The sequence below is a fragment of the Orcinus orca genome, chromosome 2 (assembly GCF_937001465.1).
Source record: "Orcinus orca chromosome 2, mOrcOrc1.1, whole genome shotgun sequence".
NCBI lineage: Eukaryota > Metazoa > Chordata > Mammalia > Artiodactyla > Delphinidae > Orcinus > Orcinus orca.
The window spans coordinates 96556497-96575285 of NC_064560.1; the positions used below are offsets into that span (position 1 = coordinate 96556497).

Below are 18789 nucleotides of genomic sequence, written 5' to 3' on the forward strand. Positions count from 1 at the left end.
GATGGATATGGGGAAAATGTTTAGAATTGTTGAGTGTGGGTAAAAGAAAATTAGATTCTAAAGAAACAATCTTCTAGGCAGATTTCAGTCATATTAACGCTAGTATTTTAGGTATAGAATGAATTATCTTTGTAAGACTAAGTGACAAAAATGATTTGATTTTAAATTTGTACTTAACACTATTTAAACTGACATATTTCCCGTTGTTGTATAGGGTTTTTCTTTGAATATGTTCAGATATTTAAACCTCAAAGAGACAAGATTGGGCTGTGTCATTTGTGGAAAAGATATGGGTACCTAAAGCCCAATGGGAAACATGAGAACTCTTAAAGCAGTTTTCTGCAACCAACATGCTGTTTGCCACACACTCCCAGCTTCATTATTACTGGGAAAAGTTGTTTTTTTTTTTAAATCTAAAGTATTTTGGCACCTTCTTTGCTCAGATAGCTATATTTAGTTATTTTTAGAAGCAGTTTAGTTAGTTTACAAGTATTTTTATATTTAGTTATATTTAGAAGTAGTTATTACTACTTCTTCCTGTAATCTGATATTAGCACACATCTTCAAGGTCCTTGGGTCCTGGCATTAGATTGGTTGAGATGGTCTAATAGGAAGAAGATAGACCCACTGACAAAACACATGAGGGATCCACTAGAGGGCAGCAAAATGCAAATCAAATTTAAATTTGCCCCCAGAAAGGCTGCTACTGTATTATCACAAAAATTTGTACTGCAAGTAAGATTTCTTAAATGCAAAAAATTCAGATTAGATCAGTGATGTAAAATAATTGATGCACAAGTATTTCTCCTTTCTTGGAAGTAGTGGTCCAAGAGCAAAATGAAAATAGAATTGGTTTCAGTCCCAGCTCTTTCACTAACTGCATGATACGGGGCAATCTACAGTTTGCCTCTCTGGTCCCCTTCTATGATATGTGGATTTGTACAAAATGATTCTTAGCATTCTTTTCAACTCTGAAGTTCCATGGTTTTATGATTAATGATTCTATTTAAGTCATTTAAAATCTTGTAGATTAGGCTATTGCATTAGTCAATCAACCATAACTTGACATTAGTGGAGATTCTGTTTGGAAATACCCACTGTTATTTCATGGAAAACTTAGGTCCCTGATATGCATTGATTTTCCTTCTTAGTAAAATGCCACTTCTGCCCCCAAACTTTAAGAGCTCTCATGTTTAAGAGCTTTAGGAGTTCTCATGTTTCCCATTACTTGTATATAATCTAGTGACAATAGTGGTTGCAGTGTTTTCTGCAATAAATTTTATGGTTTAAGCTATCAATACAATCTGTTTTTATTAAAACAAACAAACAAACAAAAAACCCCACAATGATCTTGTGCATACCCAGGTTGTTCTCACTCTCCATTTATTTTCCTTTTAAAGCACTACACATGTGAACTCAGTATTAGTTACTCTACCAAACTTCTAAAATCATTAAGAAGGTTATATGTATGTATGTGTGTGTGTGTATATATATATATATATATATGTATATTTTTAAAAATCGTTGGCTTGAAGACCAAGGAAACTGTGACTGAGCGTAGATAAAAGAGCATCTTAAAGATCTGAACTACTGTGATGTCATCATTCATTTGGTCAACCATTTTGAGCTTCTGGATGTGATTGATTTTGACAGTCAGTTAATTCAGTTACTCTTCGCATTTGTTCAATGAATGTCATTATAAATATCTACCACAATAACCCACTTTCAGTTTATGCTTGAGCTGTTATTAAAACTGAAACTCTTTTCTAAGTAGCATTTTTCACGAGCACCAATGGATAAAACTGTCAGCAGTTTAGTGAAAGCAGAAACCATTTCTGAACCCAGACTGATGAAGTAGTCATATTTAACAGTGCACCACATATTTAAATATTTTCAACCCTCATTTAGGACACATTTCCCTCCTATATGCCTAAGAAAGGAAGAAATATGCCTGGCTGGCAATGAATTTGAGGGATGAAGGAAAATCATCCTTTAAAACATAGTAAACCTATTATTACTATCAGAAGCCAGAGGAGGTAGAACAATGTTACAGGTACTCTTGACTCTGCCCTGGTACATTAGCTCATCTGGTGCCGATAAGGCTGGTACCCGTTTTTCTAGGACTCTGAAGTCTTTAGCTTCTGCCTCAGTCAGTCGTAGACCCAGCTTATCTCAATGCCTGAAGTCAGTAGCTTGAGATGATAAATCACTCATTTTAATCTATTTGCTTTTCTATTAGAGGGTGAGAAATGTTTAGAGACCTCAACCCCAGAGTCAGCAATTTCAGATATAAGTTGCAGTTTCACGACTCTAGTAAGATGAGCCTTTCCGACATTGCAGTGTTACTAATACAGAGTAAAGAGTAAAATACTGATCACCTAGGTGCAAATCCTGCATCTGCCTTTATTCTGTGCCTCCATATCCTCATCTGTTAAATGGGGATAGCTGTACCAATTTTGTGGGTTGTTTTAAGAAATAAGTTGATAATGGGCTTCCCTGGTGGTGCAGTGGTTGAGAGTCCGCTTGCCGATGCAGGGGACAGAGGTTCGTGCCCCAGTCCGGGAAGATCCCACATGCTGCGGAGCGGCTGGGCCTGTGAGCCATGGCCACTGAGCCTGCGCATCCGGAGCCTGTGCTCCGCAATGGGAGAGGCCACAACAGTGAGAGGCCCGCGTACTGCAAAAAAAAAAAAAAAAGAAATAAGTTGACACTGGTAAAACTATTATAATAATTATTTAAGCTTATAAATATTAAAATGGTTTCACTTCTTCCTGTGCTCTTCCAACAAGATGTAGCGAAGAGTATCAGATTGGAGCTCCTACTCATAATTCACTGTTGACCTTGAACAAGTCACTTCCTCTCGGCCTCATTTTTCTTATTCAGGATCTAAAACAATGTTTCAAAAGTAATACATGTTCTAAGATTGTCTCAATGGATGTTGTGGAATGAACAAACTTCAAAATGAGGATATTGGAGCAAATAGATCACCAAGAAACCCTCTAATTTTAATACTTCATGTGATTCATTATCTCTCAAGAGTACCGTGGGGAACACCTGCAATGCCATTGGCTATCAACATTGGGAAACACCACTGCAAAACAGCATACCGTTTACTTAAAAAGAATATTGACAGTATGTACACAAAATATAACACCCTTTACAGTGGTAATTAATACAGTATTATCTCTGCCAACACTAGACTGAAACAAAGGCCAGAGTAGAATAATAAAAACACGTTTATTTTGTACAAATCGGCTGTGTCCGAGGGACAGAGCTGGGGCAGGGCGCGCCCTCACAGGAGCTGGACGGGGCCCAGCAGCAGCTCGCCCTGGCCCAGCAGGCGACCCCGCTCCAGCCCGCGGCCCCGGTTCTCGGCCTTGACGCGCACGGCCAGGCGGCGCACCTCGTCTTCCGAGAGCCCGTCCAAGCACAAGTCCTGCTCCAAGACCGCCCGGCGTCTCCGCCGGAACACGGCGCCCCGCAGCCGGCGCGTCTGGCCCGGCGGCTGCAGGACGAAGCTGACGTGGCAGCCGACGGGGGCGCGGGGCTCGGCGGCCCCACCGGCCGGGCCCTCGGCGTGGAGCAGCCGGACGCGGAGGCGCCCGCTGTCCCGACTGTACTCGGCGCCGTCCAGAGTCACGGTGCCCTCGGCCTCCAGGCGCTCGGGCCGCGGGTCGGGGGGCGGCGGAGGGGACGTGGCGGGGGCCTGAGCCGGGGACAGGGAGCCGGCGCCGCGCTCGTCGTCGTCGTCGTCCCCGTCCCCGCTGGCGACGGAGCGGGCACTGGCCAGGCCGCTGCTCCTCTGCGCGCAGCGCAGCAGCCCCTCGGGAGCGCGCAGGAGGCGGCTGCCGCGGGGTCGGAGAGTGAGCGTGTCCAGGTGCGGGCGGGAGCCGCCGAGGGCCGCCGGGGGCACAGCAGGGACTCTTCCCGGGGGCACGAGGGGGGCGTCTCCGACGCCGCCTCCGAAGGTGCGCGCCCGGGGGCGGAGCGCGGGCAGGAGCGGGGCGGCCCCCGGGCCCCGGAGGAAGAGCGACTCCCTGCGGCGGGTGTGCGGGCTCTCGAGCAGCGCGCAGAAGCCATAGGCTGTACGTGCCCGGGGCAGGTGAGGCAGCGAGAGCGCAGCCTGCGATCGTGGGTCCCAGTCCGTGCGCCCCGCGCCGTCGCCTGTCCCTGCTTTTTCGCCCCTGTTGTCTTGGATTGCAGCCAGGGTCGGGCAGGGCGCGAGTCGCGGGGGGATGCAGAACTCGGGGATGCGGTCCGGGGTGAGCACGTTTGCGCACCGGGAGGGCCTGAGAGCAGTGGCTCGGCCGGCCTGATCCTGGAAAAGCCGGTTTCTGCCCCGCAGGAGGTGCTCGGGTCCCAAGCGGAGCCGCTCCAGGCACCACATCAGGCAGCAGGTGCCGGTTGCAGGAACCTCTGCTGGAGCTGGTCAGCCTGCAATGCACAAGCACACACGGATCGTCATAGTGAGCCCTGCTGGGCGCAGCAATGCCCGTCTCTTCTACTCATTGGGTGCTTCCTCCTGCCTCCCCCAGACCAGGCAAATTGCCCCTCACGCTGCTGTTGCAAATCTTTCAGTGTTTCCCCGACGGTAAAACAATCGTTCTTCTCTCTTCTGTAGTAGTGTACACTTTGGGTTTGTTGCCTTAATCTAGACCTGTCCTCGCTGGCCTCAGGAGGAGATTCTCAAAATGTTTGCCTCGTGCTGTCCTCGGTGCCAAGTGGCACTATGCTTGTGCAATAGTTTCCTGAATCCTTGGATTATTGCACTCAAATCCTCAGAGAGAATTAAAATAATTATTATCCTTTCCAGGATATTCGGCTTGCTCCCCGCTTAAAGTGCAAAGAGCCTCAAACGAGTCCCTGAGGGAGTTAAGCAAGGCTATAGGTCTCTATAATAATGTACCTGGGGTCCAGCGTCATATAGGTCTCCGCACCGATCCGCCTGTGGCACCAACCTCTACAGGCATACAGCCTCTGGGAAGATCAAAGCTCGTGTGGCGGAGTTCTGTACAGCTTAAAGGCAGTCGGCTTGAGCCTTTATACCTGGGGCCTGGGACGCCCGCCAGTGGGCTGGCCGGATTGGCACTGATAGGTAACCTGACGACAGGCCTTCCAACTTTCCCTCTGCCACGTGGCTGGATCCGCTTTCTCTCCTGCTTCAGGTAGGGATGTTTCTGTTTACTCACGTGCAAAAAGTCTTTACTATACGGCAGAGTCATTGTGAGGATCGATGGACATAATGAGTGTGAATCACAGAAGCACTCTACACCCACCACTAAGAGGAGATAGAAGTCGAATCTGTCTTATTCTTACTTAATATCCTCCCCCAAATCCAGCCCTTAGTTTGCCCAGCTTTCGAAGTTCCTTACCTACCTTCTGGTTTTCTGTTCTGATTTTAAATCGTTTTTGTTTGTTGATTACAAACCACTCTGGATACAGGGAACCTTATGGGCTGCTGTAAATATTCTGTATCTTGATCTGGGTGGGGTTACTGGGGTGTATCCATATGTAAAAAAAATGATCTAGCATACACTTAAGATTAGATATAAGATTGTGTCTTATACCTCAATTTAAAAAATAACAACCCACTTCTTAAACCTTGTGCGCTGATGTTTTAATTGGGAAAATATACTCCTGCATACAACTGGGCTGTTGGAACCATCCTTTGACGGCACGTTTGTAGGCTGTGCCCACCTGAGACATCCTTTTCCTCTCTTTTGAAAACTGACCTGTGTTCACTTTGTAAGAGACCTGCTTCCAACTAGCTTAGGTTGAAAGAGATCTGAGGCATTTTGTTCAGCGTTTGGGTGTACACTATTTCTGCCTAAGATACCGCCTTGCAAATTAATTGCTTATCCAAATGATGTTCAGTAAATTAAACTGAACTCATGCAAAGGTGATTTTAGGATGGAGCATGTGCATTTTGTTTCCAGGATATATACGTACACAGCCACTGTACTTGATGATTTACATATAGTCTCTGGAATAGTCACATAAACCCTGCAAATTATGATTATTCCTAGTAAGGTATCCAAGTTCACATAATGATGGGAAATGGAAGAAAAATACATACTGATGGGCATAAATGAGTTGTTTTGGGGATTAAACAACTCTAATAAGGTAAAATACTTAGCGCTGTGCTTGGAACATGGTAAGTGCTAAATACATATAAACTGTGATTATTATTATCATTAATAAAAATAGAAGGGAGGGACTTCTCTGGTGGTGCAGTGGTTAAAACTCTGCACTCCCAATGCAGAGGACACGGGTTCGTGCCCTGGTCCAAGAAGATCCCACATGCTGCGGAGCAACTAAGCCCGTGCACCACAACTACTGAGCCTGCGCTCTAGACCCCGCAAGCCACAACTACTGAGCCCACGTGCTTCAACTACTGAAGCCTGCGCACCTAGAGCCCGTGCTCCGCAACAAGAGAAGCCACCGCAATGAGACGCGCACCGCAACGAAGAGAAGCCCCCGCTCCACACAACTAAAGAAAGCCCACGTGCAGCAACGAAGACCCAACACAGCCTAAATAAATAAATAAATAAAATAAATAGGAAAAAGAAAAGGAAAGAAAAGAAAATTAAGTCCGAAATCAGTGGTTTTGACTCTAGAATGGCCGCTCACTATGTGACCATGAGCAAGTTACTTAACCTTTCCAAGCCACAGTATCAAATGTAAAATTAGGAGGTGGGGACTTTGGGAGGTAATGAGATTAATGACCTTATAAAAGAGACCCAGGAGAGCTCCCTTGCCCCTTCTGATAATAATAGTATCTATCTATCTATAAAATAAGATAATGCAGGTGAAAACTTTAGCATAGAGCCTGATATACACAATGTCAGATATTTATTGTTACTACAGAAGAGAGCAAATGTTCGTTAGTCCATTTATTCATTCAAAGCAATATTTACTGAATGCCTCCTGGGTTTCAGCCACTGTGCTAGGCAGGTAGGTCCAGGCTGTACAAGATCATATCAACTATGTACATCTGTCAGAGGAGAAATGAAATGATGAGGATGACATATTTGAACTCCATCTGGCTGAGGCAGAAATGAGAAGAGACTATTGCACACTATTTATATATTTAGTCTGGGGGCAGGGTTGATGTGTCCCTGGGTTTGCCATGCCCTTGACTAGCTACTTGTTTGTCTTTATATGAGCTCCACTCCTGGCCAAAATTCTTGGTCCATTGCCAAATCTGTTGCAGAATGATTACCAAATTATATACTTGAGGGTCACGTGAATGTGTTTTGACTCATCTTTTCTCAGGAGACAAGATGCTGTTAGCTCAGCAAATGAGAGCCCAGAAACCCCTAGGTTAAAATGGTGAGGCTCACAATCTGAGAAGTTGTCTGAGAAGTTGTTAAGCAGAGCTGTGTCGTGAAGGGAGAGATGATTTAGGGGTAAAGAAACATAAACTTTGGAGTTGATCTATCCTAGGTTCAAATGTTATGCAACTTTTTAACTATGGAACTGTGAGCAAGTTAATTAATTTCTTTGAGCTGAAGTTGTATAATGGGGGTTATAATACCTACCACACAAGATTGTTGTGAGGGTTAAAAATGCATGAAATGCCTGGCATACAGTAAGTGTGGCTATCACTTAGCTGTTATTATTATACAGGTCTGCGTGGCTAGGAATTAGGTGATTCACACATGGATTCCCTTAAAAACATTTCTCTTTCTGGCCAAGCCAAGCAGCATTGCTTTGTTTTTATTAATCATTCACCTTCTTTAATAACACTTTGGAAGCATTTTCTATATAAGGTTTCTTGAAACAGCAGAGACATGCCCTCGCATGGCTGGTCCCCTGTGACATTAAGCCTTATGTTTTACTTACCTTGGAAGCGTGGGCCATGCAGTACTTGGGCGGATGGTGTAACAGGATGAGGCCCTGAGCCTGGAACACCCAAATCTACTCAGAGGGAGACTGTTATCATAGCTTCATCACAGCTATGGGAACATTCACTGATGGAGCTGAAAAAATTCTGCAAAGTAAGCATAAATAGATCACACACCATCGAGGTCAGAGGTGCTCTTGGAGTAGAAGGATATGGAACCACTTAAAGGAGAACTGCAAAATAATATATAGGAGGTTGGGTGTCAAGGAAAGCAAGAAGAAGAGAGTTTATAACCCAATAAAATACCGGTGTTCTGACTCATCCATCTCATTCAACAGAATTGGAGGGTGGAGTAATGGAAAGTAAACAGATAACGGAGTTGGGACACCTGGAGTTTAGCACTGATAGTCACTAACTTCTTGTGGGACCCTGGCAAGTCACTTAATTCTCTCTCGCAGTCAGTGTCCCCTCCATCAAAGAAGAAGGTTGGATTAACCAAATGATATTTGATTGCCTCTGTCTCTGACATTCTGCAATCCACTCCTGTGCTTTCTCCCAGTTAAACTTCCTAACTTTTCTGAAAACCCATGCTGTCATGCTTATTCTCTAGCTTTCCCCTCCATTTCCTTTTCCCCCCAAATCCCTTTTGCTTTTCTCAGCAAACTCCAGGGCTGGGGAATGGGGTGTGGGTATGAGGTAGTAGTGTGACATTGGAATTTCTTATTTTTCAATTTTTAAGCAAGAGTGTTAATTTTTAAAAAGTGTCCCTAATTTTGACTTTTGTTTTTAACAGGAAGAATATTTTGCTCATTTGTTTTTATTGCTCAGTCCCTCCTTGCAGTTTAGCTTTGCAAACCTTCTCATTGTTCTGAAGCAAGAGCCATAATTACTAGAATGTTCATTTCCTTTAGTTAACCTTTGTATCCAAATTCCTTTTGGTATCTGTGCGTTAGAGTGCTAATGGTGTTTCTTTTTAATTTTATTTTATTTTAGGCTGCGTTGGGTCTTTGTTGCTGAGCACAGGCTTTCTCTAGTTGTGGCGAGGGCGACTACTCTTCATTGTGGTGCGCAGGCTTCTCAATGCGGTGGCGTCTTGTTGCGGAGTACGGGCTCTAGGCGCGCAGGCTTCGGTAGTTGTGGCTCGTGGGCGCTAGAGTGCAGGCTCAGTAGTTGTGGCACACGGGCTTAGTTGCTCCGCAGCATGTGCGATCTTCCTGGATGAGGGCTCGAACCTCTGTCCCCTGCATTGGCAGGCGAATTCTTAACCACTGAGCCACCAGGGAAGCCCTAATGGTGTTTCTTAACATTGGTTATGGTTTGTTTTGGATTAGGAGTTTTTCAAGAAGTATGGGATATTTGGGGCATTACTCTGTGTACATAATAACCAATCCCTCAAAACATACTTAAAAAGTAAAATATTAAAACTTAAAAGCTTTTTATCTTCTATGGTAATAGCATTATTTGTACTGACAATTTTGAGCTGAATTTTTCCACCATGAGAGTTTCCATTCTGTCATCAACCTTTCAGAGCAAGAAATCACCTAGTGGTGATTTAACTCTACTTATTAAAAGAGAAAAAGTGTCAGGGCTCAGGGAACTGAAGGAAAGAAACACTTGCTGTGTAGTTTTATGTAAATCATTTAATTTTATGTAAATCACTGACTTTAATTTTCCTATAAATGAAGACAATACGACGACCTGCATTACTTGTCTCACAGATCTTTCATGAGGCTTATTTGAAAATGCATGCCTTGGCATAATAATGGCATGATAGCTCATGAGGTATAACTGGAGAAGTATTAATAAGATGGAATAATGCTTATAAAGGCAGGCACATGCATTATTCTTTCAAAAGTGTAAAGTACCATAGAAGTACAAGAGATTAGGGCTTCCCTGGTGGCGCAGTGGTTGAGAGTCCACCTGCCGATGCAGAGGACACGGGTTCGTGCCCCGGTCCGCGAAGATCCCACATGCCGTGGAGCAGCTGGGCCCGTGAGCCACGGCGGCTGAGCCTGCGCATCCGGAGCCTGTGCTCCGCAATGGGAGAGGCCACGACAGTGAGAGGCCCGCGTACTGCAAAAAAAAAAAAAAGAAGTACAAGAAATTATTACACAAGGATCAGTACTGCCCACTTTTCCCCAGCAGATTACTCCTCTGTGCCATTTGCTTGACTATACTCTTCTGCCCGTGGCATCTTTCATATCATCTTGCTGTGTTATTCATACATCTTTGCATTGTTTACTTTTTATCTTTTTCTGGTACATGCCTATCCCAACAAGAATATATATATATATATATATATTTACAAATACACATATATACACATATACATATATATATATATTTCTGCATTCTCCTCAGTACATAGTTGGTGTGCATGTACAAGGAGAGAGGGGTTGTTGTGGGTAGATTAGAAACAAGTTTGGTACAGGTTGAAGAGGGCTTTCTGAACACTGGAAAGTTATTGGGTCTTTTTGAGCAGGGGACTAACCTGAGCTCACCTGTGCTTTGGGAAATTAGCTGTGGTGACAATGTGAAGATGGATGGAGAAGGGAAAAACTGGAGGCCAGGAGGCCAGTTAGAGGGTGATTGCATGGTTCGGATGAGATATAAAGAGAATTTAGGAAATATGGCCAAAGCAGAGTAGCCAGGTTTGGCTGTTAATTGTTTGTGGATGGTGGAGGGAAGTATGACGTGCTTCAAAATACATCCTAGGTATTTTGTCAGGGTGACTAAGCTCGGAAAAACAAACGGTTAAGGTTTTATATTCTGTGTGCTGGAGCGAAGGATGCAAGTGGTTACTGATAGCACCAGTACTGGTTAGTATTGGTTTTTTCTTTTACATCCATTTTACATAATACCAATTGTAGACATTTTGACTTTTTTTCTTCTCCAATGGATTTTGTATTTAAGGAATGATTTTTCTTTTTGAGCCTCTTCGTCCATTCAGGCTGCTATTACAAAATACCATAGAGTGGGTGGTTTAAAAACAATAATTTATTTTTCACAGTTCTGGAGGCTAGGAAGTCCAAGATCAAGGTGTCAGTTGATTCAGTGTCTGGTGAGGGCCCACTTCCTGGTTCATAGATATCTGTCTCCTTGCTGTATCTTCACACGGCCGAAGGGGTGAGGGTGCTCTCTGGGGTCTCTTTTATAAGGGTACGAATCCCATCCATGAGGGCTCTGCTTAATTACGTAATGATCTCCCAAAGGCCTCACCTCCTAATACCATGACAACAGGGGTTAGAATTTCAACATATGAATTTTGGGGGTACACAATGTCCATAGAAGGTTGTTTAAGAGCAATTCACACATAGTTTTTCAGACATTATGTGTAGCAAAGCATTTAATAAACTTGTGACTCCAAATGATCTTATTATTTCTTAGGTTCACGTCTGTTTACAGTATCTCAACAGTTTTTTGAAACAAATTTTAGAAAAAGAAGTCCTGTTCTCTAAAGAGGATTGGCTTGTCAATGAGCGGCTAAACTTTACTAACGTGAAAGTCCTTGCATTATAAAAGCCCCACTTTCAAAGCTTTGCCACACCAGAAACAGTTCAATGATTGCATGAAAGAGATAAATACACCTACACCTAAAGGAAAAAAAGGAAGTACTACGTCGTTTTGTTATTTCCCTATGGAGGTATGTAACTAAGAAGTGGCTTATGAGTTAACTAAGAGCCACTTAGCAACAGAAGGGAGTAAAAGAACGAGTTAACGAAATGCACATTCAGTTCCCATTCTGCCATCTTATGATGCGGCTCTGTTCCTCCTCCTCCCACTTGTGAATTATTAGTGTGTTTTCAGGAAGCAAAAGTAAGCGGAGAGATGGTGCTAGGCGGAGCTGATATGTAGCAGGAGGAGGGTGCAGCGTCTCCTTTTTTGCCCTCCTGAAGGGGTGGTTACTTAGGAGGCGCTCAGGGTGCACTGGAGGCCTGGGAAGCGCCGGGCACCCATAGGGTCGGCTCCGAGGCCGCAGAGCTGCTTCCCGCGGGAACGATTCAGCCCTGCGGACCCGAGGTCAACAGAAGGCGACAGCAGGGAAGCACAGCGGCCACAGAGATGTCTCCGTGCTCAGCAACTCCGGCTTCACCTTTTCTTTCTCTAACATCCCTTTCCTCTGGGGCAGGCCCCAAACCGGCTCCGCCGCCCACCCTCGGTTGCCTGGGAAGCGGCTACCACGAGGCCACGAGTCGGCAGCGAGTGCACGCACCTCCCGCTCCCGGCAGCAGCGGCGGCGGCGGTGCGCCTGCGCACAGGCCGAGTCACGCGCTGTGCGGCGAGCCGCGGGGGCGGGTCGGCGCCCGGGGGGGGCTGTCATTCGCTGCGCAGGTCGCCGCCCTCAGCTGCGCCGGGCGGTTCCGGGTTCTCCCTCTCCCGCGCCTCAGACCACCATGGTGCTGGAGTCGGTGGTCGCGGACTTGCTGAACCGCTTCCTGGGGGACTATGTGGAGAACCTGAACAAGTCCCAGCTGAAGCTGGGGATCTGGGGCGGTAAGCGAGAGGGCGTGGCCGCGGGCTGTCTGGGGTTGCCGGCGCTGGCCGAGGGGCCCACTCCGCGGGCTGCTCCTTTCCTGGCTCCAGCCCGGGCCGTACTCCCTTCGCCGCCCGCGACTCCGCCTCCGGGGAGGGCGCTGGGCTGGGCCCCCTCCCTGGGCCGCAGGTGCGGGGCGTGGGGAGGTCTGCGCTGGCCTCCGCCGCCACGGGGTGTCCGCCCGGGCTGCCAGGATTCCCAGGTTTCGCGACCCTGAGGTCGAAGCCCTTGCCCCGTCCCACCTGCTCACCCTGGGCGGCCTCTCCCTGCCCTCAGCCTGGCCCCTCTGGCCCCGAAGCATAAAGAACCCCTCCCTGCATCCCGCGTGGAGCGAGGATGGCTGCGTGGCCTCACACGTTCAAAGTGGCACCAAGAAGAAGAAAAAAGAAATTGTGTTTTGCAGTGATCTTTTTGGCAGTTGATAGCGAGCGGGAGCTGGCTTCTCTTTAAGATTGCAGGGTTTGGGAAAGGATCGGCAGGCAGGGGAGGATCATTACGAAAGGCTTGTCGGTAGGGATTCAAACTCATAATACTTCTGAGCTTCTGAGAAAGTGACAGCTTCCCTTAATATTGCTTATTCTCTCAATAGGAAGAGGAATTTCAATTTTGTTTTGGAGCGATAGAGAGAAATTCAGGCCACGACCAGCATCATCATTAGGTGCTGCTTGGTTGCACGCCGAAGAATTTACACCAATGCTTCTACCCTAGGGGTTGTGTATAGAAGTAGATTGTAGTGTGCTTCTCCATTCTTCAAGAAGATTAATTATTTGCGCCATTTACATGTTAAGCTTTGGGGACATTGGGGATACCTTTGCACTCTGCAGAAGACTTTTGGGCATTTTGTCAGCTTTGGAGGGAAATCTAAAGAACTACTCAAGTGGATGGAACTGCTTTTAATTCAGGCAACAAGTAGTCCTAGCCCCATCTGACCTATACAGTAGCCACTATAGGAGCACTTGCAGCGTAGTTAGTGCAAATTGAGGTGTGCTAGAAGTATAAAGTACACACCGAATTTTGAAAATACTTAGTAGAAGAAAGAGTGTAATATCTCAACAATTTTTATGTTGATTACATGGTGAAATAATAATATTTGAATACATTGGGTTAAATAAAATATATCATTAAAATTCATTCCCCCATTTCTTTTTACTTTTTAAAAAAATCTGGCTCCTAAAATTTATAATTACATATATGGACCATACATATATATAGAGAGAGAGAGAGAGAGGGAGAGAGAGAGAGAGCAATTGTGCTGCCCTAAATTACGGAGGAGCCTGCTTTTAGTAGTTTACTGATCTTTTTATTGGTTCTGTGTGGTTTGCCCAGCAATAACATACTTTATTTACATGCCCTCCCCTCACACTTAGTGCAAGAGAAAGAGAAGTAAAGGAGACATTTAAGGAATTAAAATGGCCAGTGCCTTCTGCAGGGATCAAGTGTTTCTTCAGGCTACTGTCTAATAATACAAATTATTTCTTGTAGTTTGTAAACACTATTTGAAATCTGAAAAGGCTCTGGGCTAGCATTTAGGAAAAACCTGGGTTTGAGGTTGGTGTGTTCGACAATCCATTTACCTCACTGGTCCTTAATTTCTTCATCTTAATTTCACCTTTAATAGAAAAAAAATACCAGAAAATATAATATTCCTATGTAATCACTAAGAATTGCTTACCCAAGTTAAAACGTTTTGCCCTATTTATCTCAGATTTTTAAAAATTAAATAAAGTTTATGGATACATTCGAAGATTCCTTCCCTCCCATATCTTATTTTCCTTTTTCTTTTTCTTTAAGACTTAGGGGTTGGACTAGGTAACACCTAAGGGTCCTTCCAGTGCCAATACTCTGTGATTCTAATTGTAAACATACTGTGAAATTGTGAAGTATACTGCCTGAGGATTTTGAATTTTTTCATGTTAGAAATTAAAATGCCATAATAATAATTTTACATCATTCTTCCCCTCTTTTTTGGTGAAGTGTAGGAAAGGAAACTTTCTTTTCTTACTATTTATTTTGTTTTTTTACAATAAGGTATTCTGCCCATGGCCAACATCAACTTTATAACAGGCCAGAGCAAATAAACCCATTTCTTTTCGGAAATGCCTCCAGTGGAAGTCCAATCAGGTTTATTAGCCCATAGCTGTGCGTCTGTAAAGTTTTGCTGCCTTTTATTTTTGTGATAGTCATAAAGGAAGGAATAAGTCATGAGCTTTTACAGTTATTGCTCAAATATTTTCTTTGTAACCCTAATTCCCTCATTAAAATAGAAAGGCAAAATGTGAGTTGACTATTTCTTTTTTTTTTTTTTTTTTTTTGGCGGTACGCGGGCCTCTCACCGTTGTGGCCTCTCCCGCCGCGGAGCACAGGCTCCGGACACGCAGGCTCAGCGGCCGTGGCTCACGGGCCCAGCCGCTCCGCGGCATGTGGGATCTTCCCGGACCACAGCATGAACCCGTGTCCCCCGCATCGGCAGGCGGACTCTCAACCACTGTGCCACCAGAGAAGCCCCGAGTTGACTATTTCTGTGTTTTGAAGAAATTTATCTTAAACTTTTTATAGTAAACAAGTGGGATTATTAAGTTATTTAAGAAAACAGCTGATATTTGTGACATCTATGACGGTGACAAGTTTTATAAAGAATTTAAAATTTTATATGACCTTACTTGAAAACTATTTGCTTTAGCAGATAAGGTTTATGAGTCATAGAGTTTGGCTTTTTCAGGTTTTTTTTCTTGTTAAATTTTCATATCTTGAGGAGGGGAATAATTCAACCTGCAAAAATTTCACACAGCTGATCTTACTATTCTTTCCAAACAAGGGATAAATGGATACTTTTTTGCCTAGCCTATGACAGTGGTTTTCAAGCAGGAATGAGTTTGCCCCTAAGAGGATATTTGGTTATGTCTGAGACACTTTTGATTGTCACGTAGTGGGGAGAGGTGTGCTTGTGGTATCTGGTGGGCGAACTCCTGAATGCTGTTACATTCTACAGTGCACAGGACAGCTCCCCACAGCAAGGAATTACCAGCCCAAAATGTTTGTTGAGAAACCCTAGTCGAAGGGGAATATTGAGATTGTATTCTGCATTTATAGGAGACCTTCTGGTGCTGAACAGGTTGTAGTAGGAAGTAAAAAAGGACTTAGAGGAATTATATGCTTCATGAAATTTATAACTTAAGAGAGAAACAGAAGTCTTAAGAAGTGACTTGGTATCATGTCAGTAAAAATGCATAGTCTTTGCTTGGATGATATCAGGAAGTAGTTTTAGAAGTCAAAATGTTGTGTTGACATAATTTGAAAAACGTGCTGTGCACATATTCATATATATGTATATAGGCATTCACAATGAAATCCACAATAAACAAAAAATTACAGAGTGAGAAGGATGGGGCAAATTATTGGAATGTCTAGAATCAGGAAGTATACTGTCGATATTGCCTTAAATTGGAGAAGAAAAATAAAGAAAACTTTATCATTTTTCTTGTTTTTATTCCTTTAAAGATTTTTTTTAATGCCAAGAAATTCCTATGTATTTTTATTTATTTATTTATTTTATTTGCGGTACGCGGGCCTCTCACTGTTGTGGCCTGTCCCATTGCAGAGCAAAGGCTGTGGACTCGCAGGCTCAGCGGCCATGGCTCACGGGCCCAGCCGCTCCGCGGCATGTGGGATATTCCCGGACCGGGGCACGAACCTGTGTCCCCTGCATTGGCAGGCGGACTCTCAACCTCTGTGCCACCAGGGAAGCCCTCCTATGTATTTTTAAAAGTGATTTAAGCATAATGATTTTTTAAAAATTCTTGCTGTTGTAGAAAAATGAAAAATTATTTACTAGCTGTGGGACATGGGAGAAAAATTTTAATTCTTTAAGCCTCAGTTTCCTTATCCCCCTTTTAAAATGGGGAAATAACATTCTGTGTTTGTAAAATAAGTCATGTGAAAATTCTTTGTAATTATAATTGTTAAATGGTTAATACTGACAGGAATAGTGACGATACACAAACCTAGCCAAGTGATGGAAACCAGCCTGCTTGTTTTATTTTACAGGCATACCTTGGAGATATTGTGGGTTTGGTTCCAGACCACTGCAATAAAGTGAATATCAAAATAAAGCAAGTCACATGAATTTTCTGGTTTCCTAGTGCATATTAAAGTTGTTTATACTGTACTATAGTCTCTTTAGTGTACAAGAGCATTATGTCTAAAAATATGTACATACCTAATTAAAAAATACTTTATTGCTAAAAAATGCTAACCATCATCTGAGGCTTTGGTAAGTCGTGATCTTTTTGCAATAGGAACATCAAAGATCACTGATCACCATAACAAATATAATAATAATGAAAAAGTTTGAAATATTGCAAGAATTACCAAAATGTGACACAGAGACATGAAGTGAGCAAATGCTGTTGGAAAAATGGCACCAATAGACTTGCTTGACAGGGTTGCCACAAACCTTTAATTTGTAAAAAACAGTACGTGTGAAGCTCAGTGAAGTGCAGTAAAATGAGGTATGCCTGTATTTTCCTAAGTATATTTCTTCCAGGGTTTTCACATTCTGCAGTGTGATAATTTTGTGTAGAGTTAACACCACGTGTCTAAACACCACATATCTAAAAATATCTTATTTTCCAAAATTTGTTCTTTAAAGAAAAAAAAACTATTTGCATACGAGTTTACACTTACAGTACTTATACTATCTGCCAGTTATTTTGTCAGTCAGATTTTCAGAGGTTCAGAAAAATGCCTGGTGGGCATGTTGCTGCCTATGCAGGTCAGAAGGTTTATCTAGATTTTTGTTCCCCACAGACTGGTACCAGGAGATAAATTGCACAGCTCTTAGCTATTTTTGAAGTGTCCAGGATTTAATTGTTTTAAGAGTAACATATATTTGAAAAGGTATGTTGAAACACCAGATCTTTTGCAATTCAGTTTAAGTAGGATTGTTGCAATGTAGAACCTTTGTCAGTTTGATTTTTCAAAGTCATTTACTGTGAAAAGTCATCAGAAGATGTCCGTTCAGAATTCTGCTGCTCTCACTTCCATTTGACAGGTAGAATACACATAGAGGCTGTGATGTGTTGGGTGCAAGAGTTGCCTATGGTGACCTGCTGCCCACCAGTAGGATTAGGAGCCAGGTGGAGTGCCTTCAGAGTTTGTAGCTCTGCAAACCAGGCTGAGCCCATGCTTATCACCCTATTGTCCTACACTCCACCCCTGACACTTCTCCATCAGCTGCCAGATGTTGTTGGAGCAGCAGGATAAGGAAGGAGGAAACCTGGGATCTAATTATGTATCCAGTACTGCCTGGTTCATTGGCTTTTGGCAGTCACTGACCAGTGACCACTAGCTTCTTATCTGTAAATGAGAAGGTGAGGCAAGGTCATTTCTTCTCGCTTTGAACTTCTGTGACTTGAATAAGGCCAGAGCAGCGTGAGCTCCTTCATTAGGTTGTAGTGCCACTTGCTCTGCATTCATGGTGAGAAATGGTAGTCAGATCATGTTTCTTTCCTTTCTGTTCTTCACTTGGTACCAGTGAGCAGAGAGCCACAGTCATGAAATACGACAAGAAAAATAAAGTTTCAGCCTCATGCTGATTATTTGCGAATCCAAATATATATATATAGTCTTAACAGGTAGTCAAAGGGCAGCTTGAGAATGCAAGAAAAAACAGGCCTCTTTGCTTCTTTTTACCTTGATCCATAAAACATAGCAGTATCTAAGTGTTTCTAAAGCTGTTGAGGAATTTTTTTTTATTCCTTTCCTCCCAGCCAACACTTGGTGTAGTGAAAGCCACATTTCTTATTAGCTTGTCCTATAGTATGTAAAATGAACAACAAAAAGTTCAATATTATAATGTACTTAGGCTTAGTTATCATTATTTAAAACAACACTTTAAAATTTTATTGAAAACAACTTTCCACATACTTGAATAGTATCATAAATGAAAACTTCACCTCTTTTCTACAAATAGAGCTGGAAGGTGGTACTTGGGTAACCATTCTGCTAGGAGGCTCTGCCATACTACTTATTCTTATGAAAGCCCTGAAATGTACTCGAAAAGGAGAAAGTTCAGTGGTGACATGGCAGCTTTCCACCTTTCTTTGCCAAAACTTCCTGTTTCAATAGGGAAATGGAAGAGTGAGAGTCAGTTGTTTCTTCTCCTTCCCTTAGCTTCCCCTCCCAAGATAAAGTTACTGTGAACTACTATTAAAATGAGTCTGGATGGGTTAATTTGGGTTAAATATTGAGTGATCCAAAAGGTTTGTTCGTTTTTTTCTGTAAGATGGCTCTAGTAGCACTTAGTTCTTTCACTTCATTCGAAAACATTTTGTTAGATTGTATGTGACAGCTCTCACATCAGCATGCATTTAAAAAAAGAGTTTTCAAAATTGGTGAATTTTTGTGGAGC

The 18789-nt window shown here is 43.4% G+C and overlaps 2 protein-coding genes across 5 annotated transcripts in view; one reads left to right on the forward strand and one right to left on the reverse strand.

Moving 5' to 3' along the window:
* Positions 1 to 3218: 3218 nt before the first annotated feature.
* LOC101282483 (C2 calcium-dependent domain-containing protein 4A) lies at positions 3219 to 10031 on the reverse strand. Its single transcript, XM_049705300.1, has 2 exons — positions 7846 to 10031; positions 3219 to 4434 (listed from the first exon to the last, which is right to left on the reverse strand). Exon 2 carries the CDS (start codon positions 4385 to 4387, stop codon positions 3293 to 3295), a length of 1095 nt encoding a protein of 364 aa, XP_049561257.1. The 5' UTR covers positions 4388 to 4434; positions 7846 to 10031; the 3' UTR covers positions 3219 to 3292.
* A 1797-nt stretch (positions 10032 to 11828) lies between these two features.
* Positions 11829 to 18789, forward strand: part of VPS13C (vacuolar protein sorting 13 homolog C) — a 176583-nt gene continuing 169622 nt past the window's right edge. The window contains exon 1 of one of the 4 annotated variants that reach the window (XR_007475254.1): positions 11829 to 12340. Coding sequence is in view for 3 of the 4 variants with exons in the window: in XM_049705299.1 (XP_049561256.1) it covers positions 12241 to 12340 (100 nt within the window). In the remaining variant the exon portion in view is untranslated. The remainder of the gene's footprint in view (positions 12341 to 18789) is intronic. The other 3 variants (XM_049705299.1, XM_049705298.1, XM_004274700.4) reach the window with 3 other exon arrangements.

Coding starts and splice junctions, on each gene's coding strand:
- LOC101282483 (XM_049705300.1), bottom strand. CDS start 4,387: ATGTGGTGCCTGGAGCGGCTCCGCTTGGGACCCGAGCACCTCCTGCGG.